General features: G+C 37.6%; 1 protein-coding gene across 1 annotated transcript; it reads right to left on the bottom strand.

Moving 5' to 3' along the window:
• Nucleotides 1-10,838: 10,838 nt before the first annotated feature.
• On the bottom strand, nt 10,839-13,691 carry LOC140157727 (toll-like receptor 2). Its single transcript, XM_072180973.1, has one exon. It carries the CDS (start codon nt 13,689-13,691, stop codon nt 10,890-10,892), a length of 2,802 nt encoding a protein of 933 aa, XP_072037074.1. The 3' UTR covers nt 10,839-10,889.
• Between the last annotated feature and the right edge of the window lie 2,338 nt (nt 13,692-16,029).

Below are 16,029 nucleotides of genomic sequence, written 5' to 3'. Positions count from 1 at the left end.
CCACACATAAAACCGCGCAGTCGGGTTGATCGGTAGTAGGTCTTATGATATACCGGTATAGCCCTGCAATTATTTTAGGCATTGCTTGCGGGTCCCGGTTCCAGCACTCCGTGTATACCGCGGGTCACTCATGCTCGTTGGCGAACTTTGAAAACACCCCTTTTTGAATCTCATTTCAGGATAAAAACACCCCTATTTTTAGCAATTTCGCGAATTTTTTGCCCTTCTACAATGCCACTTTTTTCGCTAAAACGCGAATAATATTTCTAATAATTATACCCCTTTTTGATAGAAACGCATTAATTAATGTACGGCACCCGCGGTTGTATAGGCCTATGCATCGTATAATAATATTTACCTATGTAATGTGCACCAAACGGAATAATGAAACTGAAATTCGTAAATGAATTGAATAATGAAACTACGATGATTTATACATGTGATTGGTGAATAAAGAGCACCCTTTTTCAATTTCGCGAACAAGTGTACGTGAAAAATGACCCATTTTTTATTGTATTTCGCGAACATCCCCCCTCAAACACCTCCCTGCATAGTGGGTAAACAAGTGCCCATTTTCGCTTCTTCTTTCAAAATTTGCCAGTTTAGGCCCTATGTTTAACAGAATTTATAGGCCTACAATAATAGGAAAAACTACTTGTCCACGAAAGGCTTATGTACCGTCATTTCACAAATTTTCGGCTTTTTCAAACTAAACTTTTCTCACTAATAGTGCTAAAATGGTTCACCAAATCGCTTCAATTAGGTCTTCATTTTGCAAAAGTTTCTTACTACCCCCTGCATAGTCGACAAACAAGTGGTAATTCTCCTTTCGACATTTGTCAATTTATGTTTCAACACAATTTGTAGGCCTACAAGAATAGGGAAACTTGTCCACGAAATTCGCGAAAGGCTTCATGGAACGCTCATTTCACAAATTTTCGGCTTTTTCAAACTAAAGTTTTACACACTAATAGTGCTAAAATGGTCCAACAAATCGCTTCAATTGGGTCTTCATTTTGCAAAGGTTTCTTACTTCTTTCGACATTTGCCAATTTATATTTCAACACAATTTGTAGGCCTACAATAATAGGGAAACTTGTCCACGAAATTCGCGCGAAAGGCTTCATGGAACGCTCATTTCACAAATTTTCGGCTTTTTCAAATTAAAGTTTTACACACTAATAGTGCTAAAATGGTCCAACAAATCGCTTCAATTGGGTCTTCATTTTGCAAAAGTTTCTAACTTCTCAGGGGGGAACATCCCCCCTCAGACACCCCCTGCGTAGTCGACAAACAAGTGGTAATTTTCGCTTCTCCATTCGACATTTGTCAATTTATGTTTCAACACAATTTGTAGGCCTACAATAATAGGGAAACTTGTCCACGAAATTCGCGCGAAAGGCTTCATGGAACGCTCATTTCACACATTTTCGGCTTTTTCAAACTAAAGTTTTACACACTAATAGCGCTAAAATGGTCCAACAAATCGCTTCAATTGGGTCTTCATTTTGCAAAAGTTTCTAACTTCTGAGGGGGGCACATCCATGGGCACATCCCCCCTCAGACACCCCCTGCGTCGCGCAAGCGCGACGCGATGCCCGCTTCGCGCCCATTTTTTAAACATTTTTTGCAGTGTCATATTGGGTTCGTCTATTGGGCGCCCCACCTTTATACGCCTTGCTACGCGTCTGTGTCTAATAGTACCTTATACGATTTCACACCAATGGAGATTAGACCTATGGGGGGATCTCTTTACTATTTTCTTTTCCTCCTCCACAAATTAAACTGCAGCCATCTAATATTATAAAGCTACATGTATTTTCCATAAGCAGGATCTACAATAATAAACACATCAAAAGAAATAAGTCCCCCTCTGAAAATTTCGTCATAACATCGTAAAGTAAAAAAAAACTTTGTACCAATAAAACTTATTTAGAAATAATATTATATGATTGTTTACCAAGTGTTTTGTGAAAATGAAAGATGTCCATAACTTCGTGGCTGAATGAACCCAAATTGAAGACAAAAACTGCCCTTTCCAAAAGTCACAAGGACAAGGAATGGAACTGGCCATCTTACAACTCACTGTGCTGAACTCTGCACCAAGGGGATTTGCATGGCTGAATGATCAAGAGTCGATACACATTACAGTAAATGTTCACTTGGTGAGGATTTTAAACTGCACTCAAACACATGGGGTTTTCCATTAGTAACAAGCCATGAATCAACTTTTGTGACAAGCATAGGTCTACTTTGTGACTTTTGAAAAGGACAGTTTTTGCCTTCAATTTAGGCTCATTCAGCCCTGAAGTCATGGAAATCTCTCATTTTCACACAGCACTTAGTAAACAGTCATATAATTATTTCAAAGTTAGTTTTATTGGTACAAAACGAAACCTTACAATGTTATGATGACATGTTCAGAGGGGGACTTATTTCTTTTGATGTGTTTATATAATAGGGTACTAGTTAGACCAGGTCTGAAGTTAGATGAATGCTCGTAAGTCTTTGTGAAAAGGGACTCTGGACATACTTGTTTTGTCGGAGAGCACGAACAAAAACGAGAAGAAGAAAGACCCAAAGTAAAACATTAAGACAACGTTTGCAAATTATTGTTTCAGGGTAAGCTATTATAATTGGAACCTACGATTGACAGCTACGGGTCTAGTGAGCTTTGCCTTAAGTTTTTGCCAGAATAACTTATTACCTACGGGATCATTGGTATATTCAAGGACACCTTTAATACGAAGTAATTTACGCAACAGACGTGTCATTTTATCGTCAGGAATGGGTTGCAGAAGTACTGAAATGATAACATCACGACCCTCATCTAGCAGCCTTTGTTGTGCAATTTGCATCTCAAAATAACACCATTCGCTTTCCATAAAATTCGGTGACAATACTAGAATAGTTTTTCTACTGCGTTCAATTCCGTCTACTATAGCTTGAATACGGAACTGACCAAGTTCTTCGTCTCTTACACCTATGTATAGTCGTAAAGCATTCGCTCCTTCTTCTATATTAGGTATCATTTCATTAAGTACAAACTCTTCATCGCGTTCTTCGTAAGCCACAAATGCGTCAAATTGTGGCAACTGATGCACTTCCGCTTCGTCTTCATGGTCATCATCGAGATAGGGCACAAAGTTTTGATATCGTAATTTGATGCGGAAAAAGCAATATTTAACCCGCCAGCGATATATATAAGAAATCCCGATAAGACAAATAACTATGACGAAAGTAATTGGTACCAATGTTGTGATTAAGTAAAAACTTTTCGAAGAACATGTAAAATGTACCCGAGGATCCGTTAACACTAGCCCTCTTTTACTTTCAGGTGTGTCACATAAGTAGTATTTATCTACGTCAAAGTCAAGACGCGTTTGTGTATCTGTTAACAGCCAGTGCTGTAAATATTCATTGTCACTGCTGCATTCACAAGAAAATGGGTTTCCACTTGCGTCAAATACTGCAAGAGAATGGTTTGCTCTGAGAACAGATTTCGGTACTTCTGTGATTAAATTAACGGCAATCTTCAGCGTCTCCAGAAATGGAAAATCGGCAAGGCCGAGCGTGACTTCTTTCAAATTATTGTATGAGAGATCTAACACTTTTAGATTGGATAAAATACCAACTGAATCTGTTGTCTGAAGAAGATTGTTATCCAAATACAACATTTCAATGTTACGGGACTGATAGAAAATGTCTCTTTCAAGACGCGAAAGTTTATTGGAAGACATTTTCAACGTGATCAAAGAAGGCAGTTTCCCTTTGTAAAACCAGTGAAAGTCGTGGTCTTCAAGGCAGTTGTTTGATAGGTCAAGATAAGACAAATGAAGCAGGTCTGGTATCTTACCAACAAACCTGAATATTCTACATTGTTTGTGTTCACCTTTGTTCATGTTGTTAGATGACATATCTAATCTCGCCAAAGACTGCATATGGATTAGGCTAGTAAAATCAATACTAATTGCAATACCACTATAAGGGTTTAACATTTCTGATAAAGTAAGTTCTAATAAATTCGTGCATTTCTCGGGGATATCCTTCGGTGGAATAAATGAAAATTGGTTTCCACTTATATCCATTTTTCTAATATGCGAAGTATCAAAGCGGTCAATAAATATACCAATGTCGTCTTGGTCGTCAATTGTTGCCGATGACAGGTCCAATGTTGACAACTTTAGCTTTGATATTGAGGAACCCTTTGTTGCTCTTGGATTATATACTTGCAGGGGATTGTCGCCTAATCCAAGAACCGATATATTAAATGATCCAAAGGGATTGGCGAATTCTTTCGGAATTGACTGAATTTCGTTTAAATTTAGAATTAAAATACGTAGATTGGTAAACACCTGAAGTGCTTGAGATGGGACGCTGAAAAGTTTATTGCCTCCCAAATTCAGTTCCTCCAATAGAACTAAATGGTTGAATGCTCCTCCTGATATGAATTGAAGACCGTTCAAGTTGAGTTTAAGAATACGAATTGTCGGGATCCATTGAAAAGCATCATCCTCTATTGCGAGTATATAGTGCAGAATCTGGAAAAAGTTTAAAGACGTATTAAACTTTTTCAAGGGCATGAGAAAATTTGATGTAAGGTTTTTGGGGCCAGTACCATCCGAATTACAAATAATTCTGAGGGTGGTTAGATTCGCGTTGACTGACTGCATAACATTTATGTCTTCTACACACATCATGAGATATTTCAGATTGTGTAAAGGAGTGAAGATATTTTGTCCATTGACCAGAACTTTGTTGTAAAATCGTAGATCCATGTAGATGAGTGAGGATCCATTGAGATATTGAAATGATGAGTCTGTTAATTGTAACACTGGTGCCTTTTCATGAGGATATAAAATCAATTCTTCGAGTTGAACCGTAGAGATTAGCCGATCGCTTTCCGCTTCCAGTGAGTGTATTGGGTTAACTCCTAAATCCAAAAGTACCAATGATGTTAGCGGTACGAGTGTTTCATACGGTACAGATGAAAGCAAATTATAGAACAAATAGAGTTTCTTCAAAGATGTCAAATCCCGAAACACAGTTGGTGCCAGATATTCAAGCATATTGTTTCTCAAATCAAGCAATTCCAACTGGTGTAGCTTTTGAAAGGCATCAGTATGAATGACGCCGATCATGTTCTGCTTAAGATCAATGGAAACTAACTCGCAATGAATGGGTAAAAAGGCATTTGCTGGTAACGATGTCAAGTTATTATTCTGTAGCTCAACCACCGATATACCTTTATCTTTGTCGCCTTCAAACAAGCCGTCAATATGAGTCAGACCTCTACTTGAACAATCTTTGTATGTCAGTGTCTCTCTTCCTGATGGTGATCTCCAGATCTTACATGGTAGATCCTTGGCCACGCGTTCATCAATATCTATGCTTATTCTAGCCCGAAAAATATCAACATGTTTCAGAATTACGAACGGAAAAAATACCACAGCGAGAAATATGACAAACAAATGCATGGTGTAATACGTATAGTTTCCAACAACATAAAAACGTAAATTATTACGCAGGGATATAACTGCAACGTAACACTAAAGCATCCAAATCATACAATCTTGTTGTGACGCAGTTCTTCAATCCCGATATGCCTATACACCATGTTTGTACACTCACACAAGTTTCTTCGTGGATATTGAAAGTGATGAAGATTTTCAAGATATCAGGATGATGCTATGTAGCAGTTGACCATATGTTGACTATGACGAATGAAGTGACACACGACCACGTGACTTATTTTATTGTACCTTTTATTTTATTTCCAATACAAGTTCCGGGATCATTTTGAACCTGAATGCGAAATCATCAGACTGGAAAAATTGACCCCTTCAGCAGTAAACACAAATTTGCCTTGACTTTGATATCGCATTCATTTTCATGACTTCGTGTGGCTTTTCTCTGAACACGCTGTACGGATATCGTGATATGCAGTGCGGGTTTTGACTTCTGAGTGAAGGTCCGAGTATTTTACATGTTCAGTGTCAGTTCTCTGAGGGGCAAAGATAACTCAATTCTAGGTGGGCATCATTTTGGCCCTGTGTTACCGCGATAATCATCATAGCGCGCGTTTCATATTTTTCAATTTTACACTATTTTAGCCAAAAATAAAGGTGAAATTTTGTGTTTATACCGGGTTAATTTTCACTTTTATACTATTTGGGGAGAGGCAATAGTGTCAGTGCTTGAAGCAGCTATCAGTGTTGATGAAGTCCTGTCAACTTCAAGTAACTATCTACTGCTGATTTTACTATTGATGAAGTATCTATTACTGCTGATATTAGTACTGATGAGGTATCTATCTACTGCTGATATTATTATTCATGAATTAGCGACCTACGTATTGTTGATGTTAATGTTGACGAATTACTTAATATCTGCTATTGATATTGGTATTGTTGAGCTATACTACGTCTGATATATTGTATTGACAAAGTAACTATCTACTGCTGATACTGGTGCTGATGAAGAACAACATTGCCATTTAGGAGGGAGACGAGTATATTTTGTGCCGGTTTTACGGGCACATTATCGCGCAAAAATGTGTAATTTGACTCTATTTTAGCCAAAATTGCAGTGTTTTTATGCTGTAGTGAAAGATATGTTTTCTTTTATTGCAATATTTAGCGGGGACGTCTCCCATGGAAATATTTAGGTGGAACGTGGCCCCCACCACCCGCTTCCGCCCCTATGATGAAGTAGTTATGTGTGCTGCTGATATCATTGATGAAGTAACTATCTATTATTATATACCTCATAGGCCTATATAGATTCCTGTCATCTGATTGGTTAAAAGTGCAGTCATTGAATTAGCTATGCCCTCCTTTTTAACTATTCCCCGGGCAATAGTCTTTAAAAAAGATTATATACCTCATATATAGATTCCTGTCATCTGATTGGTTGAAAGTGCAGTCATTGAATTAACTATGCCCGCAAAATGAACTATGGACCGGTCCATGGAAATGAACTATGGACCGGTCACGTGCGTCACGATCAAACTGCGCGTTTTTCCCAGCATAAAATTCATATTACGCACGCGTTAATGTTTTCACGCGCTATAATTACGCAGAAATCGCAGATTGTAATCTGTGTGCCGTTCGCATTGAAACTATTAATTTCTCTTCCCAAAATCGATGCTTTTAACCAAACAGATGACAAGAATCTTAAGATTTGGTATATAAAACAAATATTGACTGCTTTTTATTCGGGGCATGGTTAAAATTATAGGCCCGCGGTGATCTCAAAACCATGACTATGCCCCTCGGCTACGCCTCGGGGCATAGTCATGGTTTTGAGATCACCTTGGGCCTATAATTTTAACCATGCCCCTCATAGCAGTCAATATTTGTATACTGATATTAACATTATAATAATATTATATAGCATTGATGAAGTCTAATAATCTAAAGCTATCTACTGCTGATAACGGTATTTATTAAATATATGATGCGGGTATTGATGAAGTAGAAATCTAGTGATAATATTAGCATTACTAAAGTAGTAAACTACTGCTGATAGTGATACTGTTGTAGTAGATAAAGCTGCTGATATTATTATTGTGGATATAACTATTATATTAATTATGCTGCTGGTATTAGTGTCGATGAAGTAGATGTATAGTTGATAGTATTGACTATCTACTGCTGATATCCATATTGATTACTACTGCTGATATTGATATTGACGAAGTAGCAATTTAATGCTGGTACAGTATAAGTATTGATGAAGTATAAATACTGCTGATATTAGTTGTTGATGCCATTTACCTAAATCAAAGTTTGTTTTAGTGTTGTGCGCCCTTGATCTCATTCACCCTCTCATTACCAGGGCTCTTTGCACATCACATTCAGAGCTCATTGCCGTCCTCATGTAAGCCACTGGAGGCTGCCATTTTGATTTTGATGTATTGTTGTTGTGGAAGCTCTCGGTAAAGACACAATTAATCTTTACCTGAACCATCATAATTATTTTGTGACAAAAACTAGAAGAAGAATATAGCAAGTGAAGATAATAAACATCATCAAGATACGTTTCAGCTTAAGTGTATCCTTGGATTTGTGATGATTTTCAATGTCATATTTGTTGCTGGTTCCGAGTCATCGAAGATTGATCATTGTATTATTTAGTACCCAGCTTCTGCATAAATAACCAGGGGAGCAATCCAAGTTTGCCCCTACATTAGTGTTGATGAAGTAGAAATATTCTTCTGATATTAGATTTGATGAAGTAGCTATACTGATGAAATTAGTATTCATGCTAACTATCCATTTATTTTTTTATTTTTTTATTTTCGTTGATCACAACATAGGAGGTTGTTTTCGTTCTACGGTATACTTTGCAGCCTATAGAGCCGGTGAACAGGACGAATGGATGTTTGCATTCGACCAATATCTATGACATAGATAGTCATGATTAGCAATGTTAAATCCTGCGAATATACTACAGATGTTAGATATTAAGTAATTTGTAATGATTTTAATCACCTTTTTTGTTTTCTGTCTAGAAACTCTAGCACGATTTTACGAGATAATAAAATTCCCGGATATCATAGACTTTGAGGGCCAGTCGTAAAAAATGATAAAAGGTCAACCGTTGTTCGTTCGTAGTCATAGAGATCAGGCAAAGGTCGATTTCAACCATCATAGATGTCGCTATTAAAACAAAAACCACATAAGAAATGAGTTGCTCCTGTGACGAAAAATAACGTTCTCTTAAGGGAGGTCTAATGAGCGTGAACCTGGTTTGGATGCAGAGGGAGTGTGCCTGTAACAGACACAGCCACCAGAAAAGGACCAGCTCAGATCGCGCGCCAAATAAGTTTGCAGTCCAGAAATTTCATTTTTTTCTCAGCCTTGCAAAAAATAGGCAGAGGTGGGAATCGAACCCGGGACCTCGGTGTTGTAAAACCTACTGCGTTACCACTGAGCCAACTGACAATCAGCTATGAGAAGTTTGATAGTAATCCTTGATATTGCTGAATAGAATAAATCAATACTGATAGGTCTATTTATCTAATGTACGATGTTATTCAAATTGGCCTATAAACTAGGAATATAATGTGAAATGACTATCAATCGATCAATCAATCAAGTTGTCAAGTTATCAACAATCAATAATAAACCGACGTAGGCCTATCATGGAATATTACTAACTAGGCCTACTAACTAATATACCAAATAAATAAAATAAATAAATAAGTCAGTAAATAAATAAATAGGCATAGGCCTAAATAAATACATAATGCAGAATGCAGTTAGTATTTTAGTTGCAAAATTCCAAACATTCTATTCACACATTCTATTATAATTTTCTGCTATACACGCAAAGGACCTGTGCCTTTAATATGTCCGCGCCTAATCAATAATGAGTCTTTCACCATGCTCACACACCATGTTAAACTATTGTATCCCTGCAAGTATTATACTGACCAAGTCCTAACACCTCAATGAAATGGATGCTATAACGTACCCAATCAAGCGAACATATCAAGGTCATATCAGGGCGTTATACAAAGAATGGTCAAAGGTCAACGTTTCCAAAGAAGTATAGTAATAGATGTAGACACAAGCTTTCGTGCGGGAAACATAAACACATAGTCGTCAGTCGTGTGGTTTTTATGAGATTTGACACGGCGCTGAAGTCTATTGGCTGTCCCAAAATCAGTACCAGACCCGGTTTCCAGACGGCAATGTGTGTGTTGTTACAAGGAATGCAAACTCATTTTATCAATGAGTGAACCACATAGAGGAATACGACATCTATAGTGAGCCAATCTGCATTCTGTTGCCTGCAAAAGCCGACGATCAGGTAAAAATTCTAAAAGCAGCGTGACTAGATATTTGCGTTAATTTCATGATACGTGTAAAACGCATTGAAAACGCCAAATTGCAGTCATAAAATATATAATATTAGTAAATCACCCAATCGAATGTTAACGTAGGTATGTGGAAAAGAACTGCAATAACAATAACAAACTATGTGCCCAAAGAGTTGTCTTTGGCATGTCGCTTTTTTGAAATATGACCAAAAATATCAAATTTTGGAAAAACGCCCCAAAATTTAAAACAAACACGAACCTTCCAAAATAAATATATATTAGCACTCGGCGGCCCAGTCACTACCTGCCGCTGTGATTTGGGGTAACTCATTGCTTCCCCTCTCCAGATACCGGAACTTGAAGGTCGCTCATACCCCAGCCCTTAAGGCGAATTTAGTATTCTTCTCTATGGGGCTGGTATTCTAAGCAGCAAAGTCCCTGAAATGTTGTTTAATAGTTTATGGAATGGTGTGGGGCCGTAGAGGTCAGCGACAATCTATAATTTATACCAGTTTGGGTCTCCTTTTCATAAAATTTGGTATATTTTCAAGGTATAATGTGTTCAAAATCCAGCAACATGTCCATACCCAATCCAAATAAAGGACCCCTGCATGGAGGACATAATGTATTTAACTTTGTAATGAGTAATTTGACTGAGTAAATCATCAATGTGACACTAAATAATATTGCATGATGTTTTACATCCTATATCCTTTTACTAGGATGATTTACCATTTCAATTTGTATACAATAATGTTACTTTTATATAATAATGATATATACTTCAAAAGTTCTAAAACCAGAACACGTTAACGTAACAAGAAAAGCGGACTTAATCAAAGGATTTCACTGCATAATGATATAGATTGCTTTTTTAAGTAGTTGCATGATATCCCGCATATGGCGAGAAGGGCTCAAAATACAATAAAATTACTATTTCATGTTAAAATCCCAGATGTTGGAGAGCACAACAGGCAGATGAAGCACGCAAAATAAAACATTTTCTTAGTGTAAAAATTGTGCGAATAGCAGACCAAGTTTACCATTGTTTCAGATTAAGCTATAATTGAAACCTACGATTGACAGCTACGGGTCTAGTGAGCTTTGCCTTAAGTTTTTGCCAGAATAACTTATTACCTACGGGATCATTGGTGTATTCAAGAACACCTTTAGTACGAAGTAATTTACGCAGCAAACGTGTCATTTTATCGTCAGGAATAGGTTGCAAAAGTACAGGAATAATAACATCACGACCCTCATCTAGCAGCCTTTGTTGTGCAATTTGCATCTCAAAATAACACCATTCGCTTTCCATAAAATTCGGTGACAATACCAAAATGGTTTTTCTGCTGCGTTCAATTCCGTCTACTATAGCCTGAACACGGAACTGACCAAGTTCTTCGTCTCTTACACCTATGTACAATCGTAAAGCATTTGCACCTTCTTCTATATTAGGTATCATTTCAGTTAGTACAAATGCTTCATCGCGTTCTTCGTAAGCCACAAATGCGTCAAATTGTGGCAACTGATACACTTCCGCTTCTTCATCACAGTCATCATCGAGATAGGGCACAAAGTTTTGATATCGTAATTTTATGCGAAAATAGCCATATTTAATCCGCCAGCGATATTTGTAAGAAATCCCGATAAGACAAATAACTAGTACGGAAGAAATTGGTAACAATGTTGTGATTAAGTAGAAACTTTTTGAAGAGCATGTAAAATGTACCCGAGGATCCGTTAACACTAGCCCTCTTTTACTTTCAGGTGTGTCACATACGTAGTATTTATCTACGTCAAAGTCAAGACGCGTTTGTGTATCTGTTAACAGCCAGTGCTGTAAATATCCATTGTCACTGCTGCATTCACAAGAAAATGGGTTTCCACTTGCGTCAAATACTGCAAGAGAATGGTTTGCGCTGAGAACAGATTTCGGTACTTCTGTGATTAAATTAACGGCAATCTTCAGCGTCTCCAGAAATGGAAAATCGGCAAGGCCGAGCGTGACTTCTTTCAAGTTATTGTATGAGAGATCTAACACTTTTAGATTGGATAAAATACCAACTGAATCTATTGTCTGAAGAAGATTGTTATCCAAATACAACATTTCAATGTTACGGGACTGATAGAAAATGTCGTTTTCAAGGCGCGAAAGTTTATTGGAGGACATTTTCAGCGTGATCAATGATGGCAATTTCCCTTTGTAAAACCCGTGAAAGTCATGGTCTTCAAAGCAGTTGTTTGATAGGTCAAGATAGGACAAATGAGGCAGGTCTGGTATCTTACCATATATCTGAAATGTTCTACATTGTTCGTGTTCACCTTTGTTAGATGACATGTCTAATATCGCCAAAGACTGCATATAGATCAGATAAGGAAAACTAATAGCCATTGTACTAGGATAATGAATATCTAAATTATCTGATAAATAGAGTTCTGATAAATTCGTGCATTTCATGGAGATGTAGCTCGGTGGAATATGTAGAAAATCGTTTCCACTGATATCTAATTTGCTAATATGCGAAGTATCAAAGCGGTCAATAATATTAATGCTCACAAAATCGTCAATTAATACGGATGACAGGTCCAATGTTGACAGCTTTGGCTTTGACACTGAGGCCTCTGTTGCTCCTGTGTCCAATTGAAATGGATTGTTGTCTAATCCAAGAACCGATATATTAAGGGATCCAAAGGGATTGGCGAATTCTTTTGGGATTGACTGAATTTCGTTTAAAGATAGAATTAAAGTACGTAGATTCGAGTTAGCAAACACCTGAAGTGCTTGGGATGGGACGCTGAGAAGATCATTGTCTTCTAAATGCAGTTCTTCCAATAGAACTAAATGGTTGAATGCTCCATCTGATATCAATAGAACACCATTCGAATTGAGTTTAAGTATACGAATTGACGGGATCCATTGAAAAGCATTATCCTCTATTGCGACGAAATGGTGTATAATCTCGAAAAAGTTTAAAGAAGTATTAAACTTTTTCAAGGGCATGAGAAAATTTGATGTAAGGTTTTTGGGGCCAGTACCATCCCAATTACAAATAATTCTGAGGGTGGTTAGATTCGCGTTGACTGACTGCATAACATTTATGTCGTCTACACACATCATGAGATATTTCAGATTGTGTAAAGGAGTGAAGATACTTTGTCCATTGACCGGAACTTTGGAGTAAAACCGTAGATCCATCTTGGTGAGTGAGGACCCGTTGAAATATTGAAATGATGAGTCTGTTAATGTTAACACTGGTGCCTTTTCATGAGGATATAAAATCAATTCTTCGAGTTGAACCGTAGAGATTAGCCGATCATTTTCCGCTTCCAGTGACTGTATTGGGTTGACGCCTAAATCCAAAAATGTCAGCGATGTTAACGACATGAGTGCTTCATATGGCACTGTTGAAAGCAAATTATAGTATAAAACGAGTTCCTTCAAAGATGTCAAATCCCGAAACACAGTTGGTGCCAGATGTTTAAGCATATTGTTTGTCAAATCAAGCAATTCGAGCTGGTGTAGCTTTTTAAATGCCTCTGGATCAATATCATCGATCATGTTCTGTCTAAGATAAATGGCAACTAACTCGTAATGAATGGGTAAAAAGGCACTTCCTGGTAACGATGTCAAGTTATTATTCTGTAGCTCAACCACCGATATACCTTTGTCTTTGTCGCCTTCAAACAAGCCGTCAATATGAGTCAGACCTCTGCTTGAACAATCTTTGTATGTCTCTCCTCCTGATGGTGATCTCCAGGTCTTACATGGTAGATCCTTGGCCACACGTTCATCAATATCTATGCTTATTCTTTTCTTAAAAATATTCACTTGTTTCAAATTTACGAATGGAAGAAATACCATAGCGAGAAATATAACAAACAAATGCATGGTGAAATACGTAAAGTTTCCAACAACATAAACGTAGCCTACTCAAGTTATATAACAGAATAAAAACAGAAATTATTACGCAGAGATAGAACTGCAACCGTTACGTAACACAAAAGCATCCAAATCATACAATCTTGTTGTGACACTGTTCTTCAATCCCAATATGCGTATACACTCACACAAGCGTCTTCGTTGATATTGAAACGGTGTGATCAGGGTGGTGCTATATTGCAGCAGTAGTAGACCATGTTGACTATGACGAATGAAGTGACACTAGGCCTACTCCCTATTCCAGAAAAATACAGAACTAATTTTTTTGGATTAAAAAAGTATTATCCTGTTTTGCCAAATGAAACATAGCTAAATCCTAATCCTTTAGTTAGTCCTAACTAGCAATAAAAGTCAAATTTTAATATTTGGCCAATTTTTTGAAATAAGGGCCAAAAACATGTGTTTTTATGGTGTTTTTCGTATGCTGCGACTATCAAGCCCAAAGATTTGTACTAAGACTAATTTCAGTTTATGCATTCTAAATTTTGGAAAAGACATGTTTCATTCTTATACTCAATTATTGAATTAAAGTAAGACAAAAAGTGAAAATTAGAGCAAAATTTCGGCATATACTCAAGATTTTGAATGCTTAGACTTGTGCCAAGTCTTTGATTTTTGTGACACGATTGTCAGAAAACATGCCAAAAATGCATGTTTTTGGCTCTTTTTTCAAGAAATTAGTAAAATAGTGAACTTTATCTTTTATCCCCAGTTAGGACTAATTAAAGGATTAGGATTGCGCTATATTTCATTTGGCAAAACAGGATAATATTTTTTTAATCCCAAAAAATTAGTTCTGTATTTTTCTGGAATAGGGAGTAGATCACGCGACTTATTTTATTGTACTTTCTTTTACAATACAAAAATGGATCTTTTGAACCTGAATACGAAATCATCAGCTCGGAAAAATTGACCCCTTCAGCAGTAAACACAAATTTCCCTTGACTTTGATATCGCATTTATCCTGATTTTAACAGCATTTCTTTCACGCTGTTTGAATACCCTGTTTATATGAAGTGCGTTGTTTGTCAAAATTCTTTTTAAGAGGTGAAGGTCCAAGTATTTACATGTTCAGTGTTGTATCGGGATCAGTTGTATCAGGGGACAGGGGATAACACAATTATCGATGGGCATCAGTTTGGCCATGTTTTATACCACGATAATCATAATAGCGCGCTTTACAAATGTCAAGTTTACACTATTATAGCCCAAAATAAAAGATTCTACACTGTTTGGGGAGAGGGTTTAGCAGGGCCGGATTTACCTTTTTAGAGTCTTTGGACCAGACCAAAATTTGGAGGCCCCAAACTCACCGTAAGGTGATATTGAACCCAGCGGCGTAGCTGGAATTTTTTCCAGGGGGGGGGGTGCCTGTATGGGCGGGGGCCCAAATCTACCAAATTTCCCTGCACTAGGGGGGGGGGCAGGGGGGCCAAATAGACAATTTTGCCAGGCTTATTGATAATAATCGTAAAATATTGCATATCGTATCTCTCTCTCTGCCCCTCCTCTCCCTCTCTCTCCTCTCTTTTTTTCCTCTTTCTCCCTCCTTTTTCCTCTTTTTTCCTTACACTAGGGGGCGGGAGCCCAAATAGGCAATTTTGCCAGGGGGCAATTGCTCCCCTGCCCCCCCGGCAGCTACGCCGCTGATTGAACCCCGTATAGGGCAAGATACGAAGCTCGCAACGGGAGCCTTGCGGCATATGTGTCCAGAGTCCGCTACAGGAGCCAGCATTTACAAAAGCTGAGATGCAGAAATGGTGCCAACATTAATACTGTGATAGGAATTACAATACAACACATTACAATTAAATGCAACACATTTTTGCCAAATGTGTTTGTTTTTTTATAACCAAGGATTTCAATATCAACAATAAAGAATGAACTAGTCTTCATTTTCCGCCATTGTATCCAATCTATGCTTGCAGATATACACAGGTGATGAGTGCAACCTGCTTGTAGTGAAGGGCGATCTATTCAAATATTGTATTCATCTATTGCTATGGTAGTTAATCCGATTATTACGTCACTTCGACAGCGAATACTATTATTCAGCAAATTACTTCAGCGGTGTCCGTCTACTGTCTGATTATCGCGTAAAAAGAACTAGGTCACGCGATGCTACGCAGTTTGACCAGCGAATGATGTGCCGATATGATGATGACGTGATTCAGTTAGCCAATCAGAACCACGCTTCTGCTATACGCCATAAACTGCCAAATTGGCAGACCGCTGAAGTACTGTGCTGAAAACTGTGCCA

Source organism: Amphiura filiformis, chromosome 7 (assembly GCF_039555335.1).
Source record: "Amphiura filiformis chromosome 7, Afil_fr2py, whole genome shotgun sequence".
Classification (NCBI taxonomy): domain Eukaryota; kingdom Metazoa; phylum Echinodermata; class Ophiuroidea; order Amphilepidida; family Amphiuridae; genus Amphiura; species Amphiura filiformis.
Note: the sequence above shows the minus strand (reverse complement) of the source record. Positions and strands in the feature narration are given on the sequence as shown.

Excerpts from the sequence above, each read along its gene's own strand:
- LOC140157727 (XM_072180973.1), bottom strand. The coding sequence starts at position 13,691 with ATGGTATTTCTTCCATTCGTAAATTTGAAACAAGTGAATATTTTTAAG.